Raw genomic sequence first — 15,415 nt, forward strand, 5'->3', positions numbered from 1 at the left:
TGTATGTCAACTATAATTGAATATATAATATATATATAGTCATGGCATGTGGAGTATTGTGTGGGAGTAGAGTCAATGGAATTGTAATAGATATGTATGATATCGGGGTGGGGGAGTGAGGCAGAGGATTGGGGGAGGGGGTTGTCACTTTGAGGGGTAAAGAGTATAACTAGTGCACTGTGTTGTACACCTGAAACTAATTAAAAAAAAACAAAAAACAAAAACAAATAAGTTTACATTCTGTAGGGCTGGGGTTTAGGACTTCCACATCTTTTTTTTTGAGGGGGGGGGGCACAATTTAATTTTTAACAGTATTTTTGGGACTTTAAGTTGTTCGCGTACTAGGAATTCACCGCCCCTTTAGACACTATGTAGTCCTTTAATCTTGTTAACCTGCTTATGAGTAAGAACATACTGGATTTGGTCAGTTTTAGCCAAGAAAGTAAACTTGTGATGACTTGCTTAAAACAGAGATTGATACATAATTACTGGAATTATTGCTAGGATAGGGGATTGTAAATGACTCAGTGCCTGAAAGATTATTTTTCAAGAGACGAATCAATAAACTTTGTGAGATAAGTGATAATTTAAAAACGAGCACTTAAAACCTTAAGGTCTTCAGTTATTTATGGTCATCTCATTCCTCCCACACTCTTCTTTGTTTCATTTTCTCCATTTTTTCCCTCCCAAGTATGACCATCTTTGGTAAAAATGCTACACACTTTATTATTATTATTTTGTAATTAAAATAATTGAGGTATAATTATATACAGTAAAATGAGAATGGCATGCAATCATGTGTGTTTTTTGACTTAGTAAACTTCATAATTTGGTCTCCGTTTTATTTTTTCTAGATTCGTTTGCTTTTCCTCCCATCTACCACGTTCATCCTTACAGGGCTGTCCTTTATTTTAAAAAATCTCACAACTGCTGTGTTCTATTTTTCTCCCAGCTGGAACGGTCTTATTCGACACACTCTTTTCCTTTAAGATCCACCTTATTCTCTGAAGCTTCCCCCAGCTCCCCTGAGTCCTGAAGCTCCCTTGGCACACTGCATGTGAAAACAAAAATTTTTTTTTTTTAACTTGCTCAATTAGTCTTAACTAGGTTGTGAGTTCCTCTAAGACAGAGGTGGGGGTGTGACACAGGTTGTCTGGCTTTGCATCCCAATGCCTGCCACACAGTAGGGGCCCAATAAATGTTTACTGTCAATAAGTGAGCATTAATTAACATGCACTTACGTACTTCAGTTTCCGAAGAGCATTCAAGGGTTTCATTTAATCCCTACTCCAGCCTTATGAAGTAGTAATTACCTATTACCTCCCCATCTTTTCCTGTTTGTGGAGCTTGAAGACTAAGAGGGTAAATATCTCGCTCAGTGCCAGGCAATAACGGAACGTGATTAGAGCCTGGTCTTTCGACTCAAGTTCCGAACCTGGACATCACACCCGTGCTGGTTAGCACCCACTCCCACCACGGTTGACATTCCCAGCCGCCACGCGTCCGCACTTCCGGATCCGGGGCGTAGAGACGGGCCCACCTAGCTGGAACTAGACCCCTACTGCGCCTCCCAGAGAGCCCCGGGGCGAGCCTAAGGCGATTGGTTGAGACCGACAGCCAATAGGGCCGCGACAAGCTCGCACAGACCAATAACAGGCCGGGGGCGGGACTCCGCGCGGAGGCTTGGTGGAGGCAGAAGTCTGCAGTGCTCTCATGTGTCCGAGCTTGGGGCAGAGAGGGCCCGTCCCGGCCCCGCGCAACGTCGTCCCGCTCCTCCGGTTTTCTCTGCTGCTCCCGGCCTCCCGGGCTCCGTGGCCCGCCCGACATCAGCCATCCCTGCTCTCGGCGGTACCCTGTGGAGACTTCCCCTCCGTGCCCTGCGCCTGAGGAGGAGGAGCCTCGGCTGCATGTCTCCCGCGTTGCAGGAGCGCACGTCCTCCGGTAACGCTCCGCCCGGGCCTCGGGTGTGGTGCTTGTCTTCCCCAGACACTCCGGGCCCAGTTCCCGCGGGCGGATGTACGGCGCATGTGGACTAGCCACGCAGCCTGAGCGCCCACGTGTCTCCCAGCTTTCTTCCCCGCCTGCACCCCTTCCTCTCCACTGCATCTCCTGACTTCCTCCACCTGCACCTCTCTCCACTTGTACCCCTTCCTTCCCAGGCACACCAGCCGTGCAGTCCGCTACACACCCCTCTTCGTGCGCCAAAACAGTCTTAGTGTCTGAGCAACAACTTTGAGGTTTGATGGAGCCTGTTTCAGCGGGGCTCTAGGAAAGTTTTGAGCGATTTAATGTTCTTATTCCATAAACTTTCCAAGAACGTTTTTCCATAACGTTCTTATTCCATGTTTGAGCCAAAGAGAGTTCAGGTGCTGACAGGAAACCCAGAGACCTATTTAAAAATACGTTGAATGTTTTTATTTTCCAGTTCAGAGTTAGGACAGTCATTCTGCAAACTCCAGGGTGTGTAGAATCACTGTATTAAAACATGAGCAGATGCCCAGTAGATTGGGATTGGGAGTAGAGACCGCAAGTGATTCCGATTTTGGTGCCTCTGGGGTCAACAGTGAGAAAAAACTAGTTTAGTACAAGAACTGACAATGATTTCAGCTTTGCCATGAGTTCTGGGTCTCTTACGTTCATCCTGGTTATAATCTGTACAGAAATACACTCATAAAAAAGGGAGATATGGCGTAGTCAATGTACCAACAAGAAAATAAGGACAGAACAGTAGCTGCTCTGACAGAAAGAGGGTGTTCCGCTCCGGGAGGAGGGTGAATACTCAGTTCCTGATAACGCAGAAGGAGATTCATCAGAGGTGACCTAGTAACACTGTTGATTCTAGGGTTCTCATAAATGGATCTGGTACAGTTGTTCTTGAAACTAGTGGGAATATGACTGGGAGACGTTTCCTTATTGTTGTTATAAAATAAGACCTATCCCTCTTGTGTAGTTATTTGAATATCTTTCACTCAGGACTTTAGGCCTTCCCCTCCCCATTTAATTTTAAAAAAGGAAATAGGCAGTTTCCCTTTCATATGAATGGGGGAACTGCAAAACTATAGATTTCTGTATTCACTGTGAAAGGTTTTCGGGGGAATCTGCTCTGTTGAGAACAGGACTAACTAGTCAGGAGTAAAATGTACGTAGTATTCTAGACCTAATGAACTGAATACAGATGAATAGGGTGTTTTAGTGGCGGTGGTTCTTCATGGAAGAGAAACATTTCAAAGAATGCTCACCCTGCCAAGGGAAAGAATTGTTATGGTGACTTACTCTTATGAGAAGGTTCTGGAAGGGTCACGGTAATTAGAAGCCAGTGAAAGGTAATCCCCTACTGGAAAAGCTTGGGGAATTACCTGAGGCTAAGAACAGTGAATATTTAACTTAATATAAGCCAGCAAATCTGGAAGAAGATCTTTTTAGTTTCTCTAAAAGGGAAATCTTTTGTTATCCCCTAAAGGATAAGTAAACATGTGGATCATTTAGAAGTAATGGATTTTTAAGGAACTCAATTGCAGAGGAGTTCTGTATTCAGCCCATGCAATTCCCATTCGTATTTGTTTTATGTATTTTTTTATTCACAATTATGTTACTTTCATAAGGAGCTTGTTTCAAATATTTCCATCTATTTGTATGTTTCTTTGTACTTTAATCTGTGTATATGCATATTAATTTATGTAAATACTGGGTTGCTGGAAAAGTCATGATGCATTTTTTGCAATGAAAAACAGAAAAAAATACGTCATGACTTTTCTGACAACCCAATAGTATCATGGTAGTTAACCGTTTCTGACTTTTTCAGTTGCTATTCCAGCCTTATACTACAGGTCTGTCTGGTTACCACTGCGTAGTATTCCACATGACCATCCACCACATTTGACTTTGCCATGTCCCAAGCTTGTCTCCAACTTGCCATTTCTACAAACATCCTCATGTGTTCTCTGTGGGTCTATATGAGACTGGGTAATATACCCAGGAGTGAGATTGCTGGGTTTCCCGCATGCTTAGTTTTACTAAGTCCTGCTAGGCTGCTCTCCACAATGGCTCTGTCTTGTCTATGTTCCAACAGGCATCCTGGAGGGTTCAGGTTTTCTTTGGCATTATCCAGCCTTCTAATTATTACCTATCTGTTGGATGTTAATTGGTATCATCTTGTTTCAATTCACATCTCTGATAGCTAATGAGTTTGAGTATCTCTTCATATACTGTATTTCCCCATGTATAAGATTTTTGAAAAATTTGGGGTCTAAAAACTGGGTGCGTCTTGTACAGTGGTTGTAGATTTTTTACTTGCATTTCCCGCAATGAGGAGTTGTATGAATTTTATGATGAGTAAAACTTGAGTTCAATAACTTTATGTAATAAATTTTTTTTCAAATTTCGGGCCCCAAAATTAAGGTGCGTCTTATACATGGGGGTGTCTTATACATGGGAAAATACAGTACTTCTTGGCTATTATTTTCCCCTCCCTTGACTTGTCTTATCTTTTGCTCATTATCCTATTTAATTTCTTATTGATTTGTAGGAGTTCCTTGTACATTATACATGTTAGTCCTCCTTTTAGTTTTAGACATTGCAAAATCTTCCTCTAGTCCATAATCTGTTTATTACTTTTGTTTGTAGTGAGTTTCGTTTAACAGATGTTCTTAGTTTTTTTGCAATCAAATTCATCTTTTTTATTTTAACATTATAGGTTGGGCTTTTTGAGTCTTAAGAAGTCTTTCCCTAGTCTAAGTAATGTAGATATTTTGTATTTTACTTTTCCTTATTTTACGATATGGGTTTGTCATATATTGTAATATTTGGTGGGCCACGTAACCCCTTACTGCTTTTTCAAGTTAATTTAGCTCTTTCTGGGCTGTTAGTCTTCCACATAAATTATAGAATAAGTTTGTTAAATTTCTTATAAAAATCAGATGTTTAGAGTTTTAAAAAGTCTTTGATGTCTTGCATATATGATAACTCTTTAACAAGATCTCAGAATTTGAATATATGGGGGCGGGGTGTTGTATGGTAACGCATCGTCTCATTTTATTATCAGAATTCCTATAACAAAGACAGGACTGATATTTCCTTGTTTTGCATAAACACAAAGGATTTTCCAAAGCTCCACAACTACATGTGGGAACTGGGACTAAACTCAGATTTCTTGGTTTTTCTCAACCTGTCACCATTAGCAGAGGTGAGCAAAACCCTACGTATAGGCTATTAGTTTTGGCAGTAGATGGGGGAGAATCTCAGAGTTAACAATTTAAATGGAGTTTGGAATTAGTGATGATTTGCAGTTTTCCATGTTAAATCTCCCTATGTGCACAGCATTAACAGAGAGAGACAGCTCTGAAGACTTGCTTCCGCAGCCTGGCCTGGCCTTGTATCACTTGATTCATTGCTGCTTGTTTTCCTCATGTCTGAAACAGGAGTAGCCGCAACCTGCTTTAACTTTGCTTGGGTGCTTCACCAGTGATTTTGTGCTGTGTGCAATCTGTTATTCTATTAGGCATTGTTACAACTTAATGAAAACCTTTTTGGGCAGCGTTTTTCTAAAGTTGTGGAGCTGTGAGTACCTCTTTTATGAGCCCTACTTACTCCCTATTGTGAATCATTATAAATTACTCTAAACTCATTCTCCACCGATCTTTTTCCCCTTTCATTTTTTAAAGTCAGATTTTTCACCTTCTTTAAAACAGGCATGAAGAAAACCCTGCAGGATGGGATTGGAGCCATTCTTCGGGAGAGGATCATGGTGCTGGATGGAGGGATGGGGACCATGGTCCAGCGGTACCAGCTGAGTGAAGAAGACTTCCGAGGTCAAGAATTTAAAGATCATCCCAGGCCACTGAAAGGCAACAATGACATCCTCAGTATAACTCAGCCCGATGTCATTTACCAAATCCACAAGGTAAAGTGTCCCTGGGTGCTTATGTTTTCAGTCTGTCGTTCTCTAGGCTGTTTCATGTACTGAGGGCAGGACTCGTTGCTGAGTGCTCTGGAGGGTACAGAAGAAAGAGGTGATTTTTTTCAGAAAGCAGGCTTTGGACATCAAATAAAAGTCATGCACTATGTTGAGCATTCAGGGGAAGGAGATGAGCAAGAGAGGTTTTCTGCCTTTGAGGTGTTTAAACTCCAGTGAAAACCCACAAAATCCTGGACAAATTAGGGTTTTCATGTACAGTGTGTTACTTAAGTTGCCACAATAGCCTTGATGAAATAAAACGAAAGGCAGTTATTATTCTCATTTTGTAGATTTGGAAACTGAGGATCATAGAGGTTAAATAGCTTGGCTGATGGGACAGAGGTTTACTGGCCTGAAATCCCATGGTCTTTCATTCTGCTTTTCTGTCTCCAATAAAAATGGCTAGCCAACATAAAGAGATCAGAAGCAAGTAACTGGGTATTGCTAGACTTCTAAAATTTAAAAATAAACAGAACTAAATTGTTTTATAGATGATCCTAGGAATTTTGTAGAATTATGACGAGATGAGATAATAAGGTGATTTAATCTATTTCCCTGGTCTGGATTCAATTAGGACAAAGCTTATTTACCAGTAAGTGAGAGAGTTTTATGTTCTGAAGATGGGCATTGGTATAGAAGTTTCAGACTCTTCTTAAGGAAAAACAATTACCTAAACAAATCACTCAGTGATTAAGTGATTCATTGAGTGTGGAAGTGATCGTTCTACTGAGTGTTCTAGAAAAGGTGCAGGATGGTTTTCATTTGAAGAGAAACTAGGAATGTCTTTACTTTGGTAATAATGGGAATTGTAGGTACCGGAAAATTTGAAATTGGTCTTTGAAGAGGCTTGATTCTGCAGAAAGAATGGTACCTCGGTTTTTTTGCTCGGCCTTCAGAATATGTAGTCAAGTCTCATTATGAAATGCCAGTGTGTTGAGATTGGGAATATCATCATGTGATGAATTGCTTGGGGTAGTTACAAAAATCAGTTTTTATAACGTAGTTGGTGAGACCATCTTGCCGTATGGCTATCATGCCATATGGCTTTGTCGTTGTTCATGTGGTATAAGTTCCCAAGGGCAGGAATTTATGCCTGTTTTTCACTCCTGAATCGCTACTGCCTACAACAGTATCTCACACACAGTAAATGCTCAGTAAGTATTTGTTGAAGGAATGAGTTCTCGTCCTGTGTATTAGGTGGACATCTGGACAGAATAATAAGGTTCTCTTGAAGCAAAAATGACTAAATACAGTAAGGGGTACCTGGCTATCAGAGAGTTTAAGGAACTTGACTCAATTCACAACTTAGTGTGTGGACTTTGATCAAATTCTGTGTTTATTTACAATACATGCCTTTCTATGAAATCCTTACCTCCTTTGCATCTAGCCCCTAGTGCAGTGTTGTATTACACTTAGTAAGTAGCCAGAAGGTGTTTGGTGGTGATGATGATGAAAAGGCATGTTTACTGTTGGGGGACAGGGATTCTGAAATTCAGCACTGACATTACTGTCTTGTTGTAGGATTACCTGCTGGCTGGGGCGGATATCATTGAAACAAACACTTTCAGCAGCACTCATGTTGCCCAAGCGGACTATGGCCTGGAACACTTGGTAAGAATTCTGTTGTCGTCAGAATCAAAGATGTTTGTGAGCTTTTGCCACATCGGTAGCTGCAAGTGGGGAAACCACCCGAAGGTAATGCCTGGTTATCTGTTGCTTGTGCGCATACAGGGAAGTCAGACAGGTTTGAATCCCTTCTGCTTATAAACATAGCAGCCCATTCATTTTCCACCAGGCTTCTTTATGGGCAATTAATAATCAAATAAAAATGATGCTTATTATGCAGTGACTGTTGATGATGGCATAATGATTGGCTGTGTGCACAGTTTTGGGAGGCCCTTTTTAAGTATTGGAGAACAGATTTGATTTCCTTTTTTTAAAAATTGTGGCAAAATACATATAACACAAAATTTACCATCCTAACCATTTTTCATTTTACTGGCATTAAGCATGTTCACATTGTTATGCTACCATTATTACCATCTACTAGGTGGTATTTATCCACAGAACTCTTTTTATCATGCAAAGCTGAAACCCTCCCCACTAAACAATGCCCCATCCCCCTCTCCTCCAGACCCTGACACCCACCATTCCACTTCCTGTCTCTCTGAATTTGACTATTCTAGAACCTCATATATGTGTAATCCTAATGTATGTGCCCTTTTGTGACTGGCTTATTTCACTTAACATCCTCAAAGTTTCCTTATATTGTTGCGTGTGTCAGAATTTGTTTTAAAGGCTAAATAATATTTCGTTATATGGATAGACCACATTTTATTCATTCTTCCATCAGTGGACACTTGGGTTGCTTGTATCCTTTGGCTATTGTGAACAGTGCTGCTGAGAACATGAATGTACAGTTATCTATCTGTTTGAGTGCCTTCTTTTATTTTCTTTGAGTATGTACCCAGAAGTGGAATTGCTAGATCATATGGTAATTCCATGTTCAATTTTTTGAGAAACCACTGTTTTCCATAGTGGCTGCACCGTATAATATTCCCACCAACAGTGCACAAGGGTTCCAATTTTTCCATATTTTTGCCAACATTTGTTATATTCTGGTGTTTTTTTTTTTTTTGGATAGTAGCCATCTAGGGGGTGTGCGGTGGAAGATTTGGTTTATTTTTAATCAACATGATGCTTCTGTATTCAAATTTTATAAAATATTAATGATGGATGATGGGAATACGTGGTAGATGTATTCCAGTCTACCGAGGTCCCCATTTCTATGTGAAACTTTTCTAGACACTTGCCTCTTGTTTTCATGCAGGTAGTCCCGAGTGCTCTGACACTGACTTCTCTCATGATCTCATGATATTTGGGGCTTTCTGAGAGCATATGTCTGTTGGATTTCAAAAGAAAATGAATTTGTGTTGTAGGGTAGGAGATGGCAAACTTTTTCTGTAAAGGCCCAGGTGGTAAATATTTTAGGCTTTGTTGGCTACATATATGCAGTCTTTGTTGAAATCACTCAGCTCTTTCATTGTAGTGCAAAAGCAGTTATAGAAAATATGTGAACAATGGGCTCGACTGGTTTCCAATAAAACTTTTTTTACAAAATAGGCAGCAGGCTAGATTTGCCCTGGGAGCCAGAGTTTGATAACCCCCCATTTTAAGATATTCTGGTTTCTTAATTATTCGATTTGAGGGTCCAAGGCACAGAGGGCCTCAGAATTAGATGGGATCTTGATCACAAGCCCAAGACCCCCTAATCTGGCCTGTGGAAGGGCTTCAGGAGGCCTTTGAACCCCTTTAAATTGTAGGCAATACCTTGTATGTTCGTGCATACCTGCTTTTATTTCCTAGTGAGAGGGTTCATGGACCTTTACCAAATTTCGAGGTTAATGATCTACAGAAAGTTCAGAACCATCTATTACAACCATTGTTTGGTGAAGGAAGTCAGGACCCTGGGAAGTTGCCGAGGGTACTGTCCAAGCTGGCTGTGACAGAGCTGGTCCTAGAGCCCAGGCCTCCTGTTTTTGACGCCTGTGCTTTTACCATTACTGTACTTTTTTCTAATTCTCAGAATATTGAACTGCATCATCTTATTTTCTGACATGCCAGATGTCCAGGGATTTTTTTTTTTTGGTCACCTAGCTCATGGTTTTGGGGAAGAACCTAAAAGCGGTTCCCAAAGACTTGCCTTTCCTGTTGTCTTCAAGGCTGAGACAGCCGATTGGCCTTCTTGGCCAAGATTACATTCAGACCTCAAATTAACCCACTCTACATTTCCATTCGGAATAAAACTAGGCTTCCTTATTTAACGTGTGGAGGAAAAGAAAGACAAGCTAACATTTACAGTTCTGTGTTAGGCTTACCGGATGAACAAGTGCTCTGCGGGAGTGGCCAGGAAAGCAGCCGAGGAGATAACCCTCCAGACAGGTAAGGAACGTTTTTCTCCCTTTCTCACACAGATGCTTCCTTTGACATTGGCAGCTGGAATTTTATATGTTGTCCACTTTTCCCTTTCATGACAGCAACCTTGCAGACTAGCAACCTAGCAGACACCGTGTTGTACTTGTTTGTAGGTTGCTCCTCTGCAATTTCACAGTCAAGCATTCAGTGTCTCTGAATTGACTGTCCCCATGGGCCTTGGGCCCAAGCTTATTCTGAGTTTACTCTGCTTCGGGTTATATCCTAACTTTGTAGCAAAGACCATGGCTCCCTTGTATATTTACATCTGAAATCATTTTCTACCTTTGGAAGCATACCATCAGGTGATTAAGGCAGCAGCTGACTGTTTGGGTCATTTTGGTTATCATTAAGATATTTGATCTATCCCTTTAAAGCTACCCTCATCCTTGTGACTGGCTTATCTAGGTAAGAAGATACTGTCTTTGGACCATTCTCCACCTCATACCACTAATGTCCTAGAAGGCTCTGTGTAGCACACAAAGTGTGACACTAGATTCAGCTTTACAGGAACTTGAAAAGTGCTCCCTGAAATACCTAACCACCTGGCTGGCTGCTGTGAGAACACCTGAGTACCAGCTTTGAAGGAGAGAAAGGAATAGAAGTATATGGAGCCCCGTATGATTTGGAAATGTGAAATTATTGCCAACAGGAAAGATGTAAAGATTGTTAGGATCTTAGTCACAGTATAGAAATGAAGACAGCAATTTATAGGAACTCTGTTTCTTAGAGATAATGTTTAAATCCATGGAAATGTGTAGACTATTATCCCAACAGAGTTGCAGGCCAGAGAATGTTCAACCAGCTAAAGCAGGAAGAGATAAGGACTTTTTTCTTATTTCCACATGATTGTTCAGCTTTGGAGAAGATAAGGAATATTTGGGCCTGTAACCTGTTCACAGGCTTGGTAGTCAATTAGTTGGTAGTCTTCTCCAGTTAAATTGTAATGTGTAACCAGGTTGCTGAGTGGTCAAAATCACCAGAGGTAATGAGCAGTATAGACCTGGCTGCTGTTAGCATCTGTAAATGAGCACAACTTCTCAGGCTCCAAGACTCTTGCCTGGAGGAAAGGTTATTAAAGAATTATTAAGAGTTATTGTAGTAAGAATTAATCTGCCTCATACTTTAGTTTCAGGCTGTATAATTGTTAATCCTGATTTAATATTTCCCTCCAATTAAAGGGCCTGCGATACAATACTGGAGGGCATTTTAAGTCAAATGTTACTGAGAGGAGCTTTTGCAGAACCTATGTTAAGTTTAGGACCTTCAAGAATACGAGAGAGAGAATGTGTCCAATCATAGCTGTGGTGATAGAAAAGGATTGCTTACTGAAAGGCTTCGAAGCCAGTTCTGTGAGAATTCAGAGTTTTTGGATTGGCTTGGTGATAATATGTGCACATCCCCTATATTTCATAATTTTCCAGTGGGATGTGGGACAGATGCCATAGTCAAACATGTATTTGCAGTAAAATCTATGAACCATCCCACTAAGTGGGATAAAAACTATAAGTAGACTTTTGTTGGTTTAGGAGAGATCAAGTTTTGTTGTCAAATAAGTTAAAAAAATTAGGGCTTTTGCGCTTCTTGTATTTCAGAGCTTTGGACAGAGGATTATACACATGTATTATAGGGAAATATCATACCTTATTGATTTACAACAAAAATGTTGAGCTGTCCTGAAATTTCACACTTGTTTTTATTTCCCAAAGGAATTAAGAGGTTTGTGGCAGGAGCCCTGGGTCCAACTAATAAGACCCTCTCTGTATCCCCGTCTGTGGAAAGACCAGATTACAGGAACATCAGTGAGTATTTATCGCATCTAATCATTTGGGGCAAATCATTCTGTGTTTTAGTAATCTCTAAATCTGTATAATGGGACCAATACCAGGATCTACCTTAGGGCTATTTGTGACTTAATCCACGTAAAGGGCTCACAGAAGTCTCTGAAGTATAGAAGACTTCTAACTAAAAAATTAGCTGTTGTTATTATTGATATTATTTTTTGAGCTCGCTTTCAAATATATGTGGTATTGTGTTAGTGCTTCTAGATCAGCTGTAGAGATAAAACCAATCAAAATAAAGCTTTAAACGGAGAAGTTGAGAAATTATGGATTTCAGGCCTTGGTCTATTATAGAGTAACCCACTAGACTATTTTATTTATTAGAAAGTAGCCCAAATATATAAACATACTAGCATTATAAACATTGTAAACTAGCATATATAACCGTACTTACATTGAGATTTTATGAAAAATCTAGAAATCTAGGTCAATTTCTTAAACATCAGACTATAAAAAACCAGCAGAATTGAACTGTCAGAGCTGAATAGTAATGCTACCATGTATGGTAGTGAATTTTGTGTAGCTGACAAGTTCAGGCAAGTGTGGTTTTTGGGTTTTTTGTCACAGAACTTTCCACAGGCGATTCCACACTTTGTCACCAGGGTTGCTCGTCCAGTTGCCTTTGGTCTAGGCATGACAGCGAGGAGTAATGTGTCCTCTGTCTCCTTCTGTATAAGATGACGCAGACTTACGCGGCAAGCACAAATGTGCTGTTTAGGCTTCTCTGCTGAATATCGGGGCATTTTTTTCTCTTCTGGTTGGGAAGTAAAACAGGGAGAGGGATGATCTCTCAGATGGAAATAGACGACTCAAGACGTTTCTAACAATGATTTTACCTAGGAATGTTTGAACATTTGTGTGTGAGACTGAAATCACCCACCAGGCAGGTTTCCTCTCCAACAGAGTTGGTATCAGACGGCAGGAGCCCAATCCACACGACTGCAGCCTTTTAGCACAGAGAGGGAGAGAATGTGACTCGTTACCGGACCAGATCAGTATGACATATTTCTGCAGTTACTTCTCACACTCTCCCTTAGTGGATTGATTAAAACTGTCTCTGAAAAGAACGATTTGTTTTAAAGATCTTGAAAGTGCGGTACAGGGCTCAGGACAGTGCACAGCTTCCCACTCGCGCTCTCCTTCTCGGCTCACACAAGGGCCATGTGCAAGGGTTTAGGAGCAACTGTGTTGGGTTTACTGGTTTGACTTCTGTCACCGCCATGTTTTTGTATTTGGTTTCTTACAAAAGCTTGTGTTGTCCTTAAAATTGTGCATTAGAAAGCAGCGATAGTCAGTGCTCAGGTGCCAGGCCTGAACTCAGGCCATTCCGAGGAGACTGATGACTGACATCCTGGGTGTGGGTCATTTTTTGCAGCATTTGATGAACTCGTTGAAGCGTACGAAGAGCAGGCCAAAGGACTTCTGGATGGTGGCGTTGACATCTTACTCGTTGAAACGATTTTCGATACCGCCAATGCCAAGGTGAGTTAGGGAGGAAAATGGGAAAGGGCTGCGGTGGAGGCCGGGAGGGTGGCTGTGATGACTCCCCTAATATAGTGAGGAGACAATAATGGTCATTATCAAAGTTAAATGAAATTCCTCTATTCCATTTTACTATTGACTGTTTTTAATTGAGGCCAGTAGAATGAGAAAAGCTTCTAAAGCTTATCTTTTTAACTTTACAAAAATTTTTAAATACTGTGAAAGTATATGTTTTCACATATAGCTACTATACGTGCATATATGCCTAGGCAATAAATACAAACACATGGTTCTGAATTCAAAAGAGACATAAATGTGTGGAATAAAAAGTAATATCCTTCCATCTCCTATTCCCTGGGGCCACTACATTACCGTGTGGGGTCCTGGTAGGGATTCTGTGCAGATAGCAGCATGTATATGCATGCGTTTGTATTCCTTACATATGTACACAGGTACATGAGTGTATGGAGCAAAAAATAAATATCCTCGCACATATGTTGTTGCACAGTGTAGCTAGCGGATAAATTTTTATAAGTGACATTGCTGGGCCAAAGCGTTACTGCATTGTTAATTTTGATCTTTAGTGTCAAATGACCCTCCTTGGAGATGTCCTCATTTAAACCCCAGTCCACAAGCAATGCTGGTTTTACCACATCCTCTCAAACACCATCTATTGTTAAATGTTTTAATCTTTTCCAATATAATAGGTGAAAAATGCTACCTTGCTGTAGTTTTCACTTGTATTTTTCTGACTATCAATGAAATCGAGCATCTTTTTTTAGTTTTACAACCATTTATATTTCCTCTCCTGTGATTTGTGTCCTGTGCCTTTTTTCTACTGGAGTTTTGCTCTTTTTAATTTCATCTTTCCCTAAGGAAATCAGACCTTTGTCAATGATGAGTAGCAAATATTGTCTCCAGTTTGTTGTTTGACTTTTGACTTTATATTTGGTGGTGATGGTGATATAGTTGTGGTGCTTTTTGTGTTATGTTTTTGTTTTTCAATGGTGCAAGAAAATTACAATTTTGTATGGTTGGATTTATGGATTCTGTTTGTGTTTTGGCAGGGAGGGAATTATATTTGCAAGGGCACTCCCCATTCATTCCAAGATAAGGAGAAAAGTGGTCTCTTTTTACTCCAGTACAATTTCATCAAACCTTTAATTGTTTAAATGTTGTGGAAATAAGACCACAGATTCAGAATTTTTGAAACTTTTTTTTTTTACTAAAATACATGAAGAATGAGGGGAGTGACTACCAGCCAGAAGCCAGATAACTATCCTGCCTCATTTTTAGCATATCACTTATATGGCTGTCTTTTATCCACCTTTCTAAAATTGTCTTGTGACTCTCCAGTAAACAGCTAATAATTTGAAAAGCAACTCAGGTATGCATTTTGAAATAAGAGCAATACCAAACATAATAAGGAATATATCTGAAATGAGACCCAGATACACATTTGAAAAGAGTCATAGTATTGTTTAGATTAGAAATACGGGTGTGGGGTGTAATAACATGGGATAAAGCATTAAGGATCTATTTTGTTAGTTCAGTTTTTAGGTTGTAGAATGTGTGACATAACATTGTTTTGATTATAAAGGGACTGGTTTCCCTCATTATGCTTCTGGAATTCATTTTGGAGTGAGGAATAGGGTAAAGATCTAACTGCTTTTTTCCCCTAAGGTTACCTAGTTTTCCTAACACCATGTGTTAAACATTCTGTTATTTTCCAATGATAGGAATCATGTGGACTGTCGCCCATGCACCCTTAATTAAGGAGTACATTTGGGTCTAACCTGTTCCAGTAATCTGTCTGTTGATGTCACAGTGCTGTCCTCTTATTTACCATAGCATTGTGATTACAGTATGTCTGAGTGACTGGTAGGCTTTTCATTTAACTCCCCCCCCTTTTTTCCCAGAACTTTCCTGGCTATTGTTTACATTTTCTTTATTTTCTGTAAGATCTTTAGGATCAATTTGTGTAGTTCTAAAAAGAGAAATTCTGATATTTTTCCATGGAAAAAAAGCCCATCACAATGAAGGTGCATATTAATTACAGGTTACATTCTGATTTCAGAAAATAAATTATGAAAATATGCACATCTTAGGAACATAATGATAAAAAGAAACAGAAGCTGTGTTGCTTAGAATTTAACAAAACATGGAC

General features: G+C 40.1%; 1 protein-coding gene across 2 annotated transcripts in view; it reads left to right on the top strand.

Moving 5' to 3' along the window:
* Nucleotides 1–1,688: 1,688 nt before the first annotated feature.
* The window catches only part of MTR (5-methyltetrahydrofolate-homocysteine methyltransferase), a 93,127-nt gene continuing 79,400 nt past the window's right edge, over nt 1,689–15,415 (top strand). For both annotated transcript variants that reach the window (XM_019651829.1, XM_019651830.1), the window contains exons 1-6: nt 1,689–1,941; nt 5,688–5,899; nt 7,475–7,564; nt 9,826–9,895; nt 11,635–11,727; nt 13,142–13,248. In XM_019651829.1, the coding sequence (XP_019507374.1) occupies nt 1,908–1,941; nt 5,688–5,899; nt 7,475–7,564; nt 9,826–9,895; nt 11,635–11,727; nt 13,142–13,248 (606 nt within the window). In that variant the 5' untranslated portion in view covers nt 1,689–1,907. The remainder of the gene's footprint in view (nt 1,942–5,687; nt 5,900–7,474; nt 7,565–9,825; nt 9,896–11,634; nt 11,728–13,141; nt 13,249–15,415) is intronic.

The sequence above is a fragment of the Hipposideros armiger genome, unplaced genomic scaffold, assembly GCF_001890085.2.
Source record: "Hipposideros armiger isolate ML-2016 unplaced genomic scaffold, ASM189008v1 scaffold_167, whole genome shotgun sequence".
Lineage (NCBI taxonomy): Eukaryota > Metazoa > Chordata > Mammalia > Chiroptera > Hipposideridae > Hipposideros > Hipposideros armiger.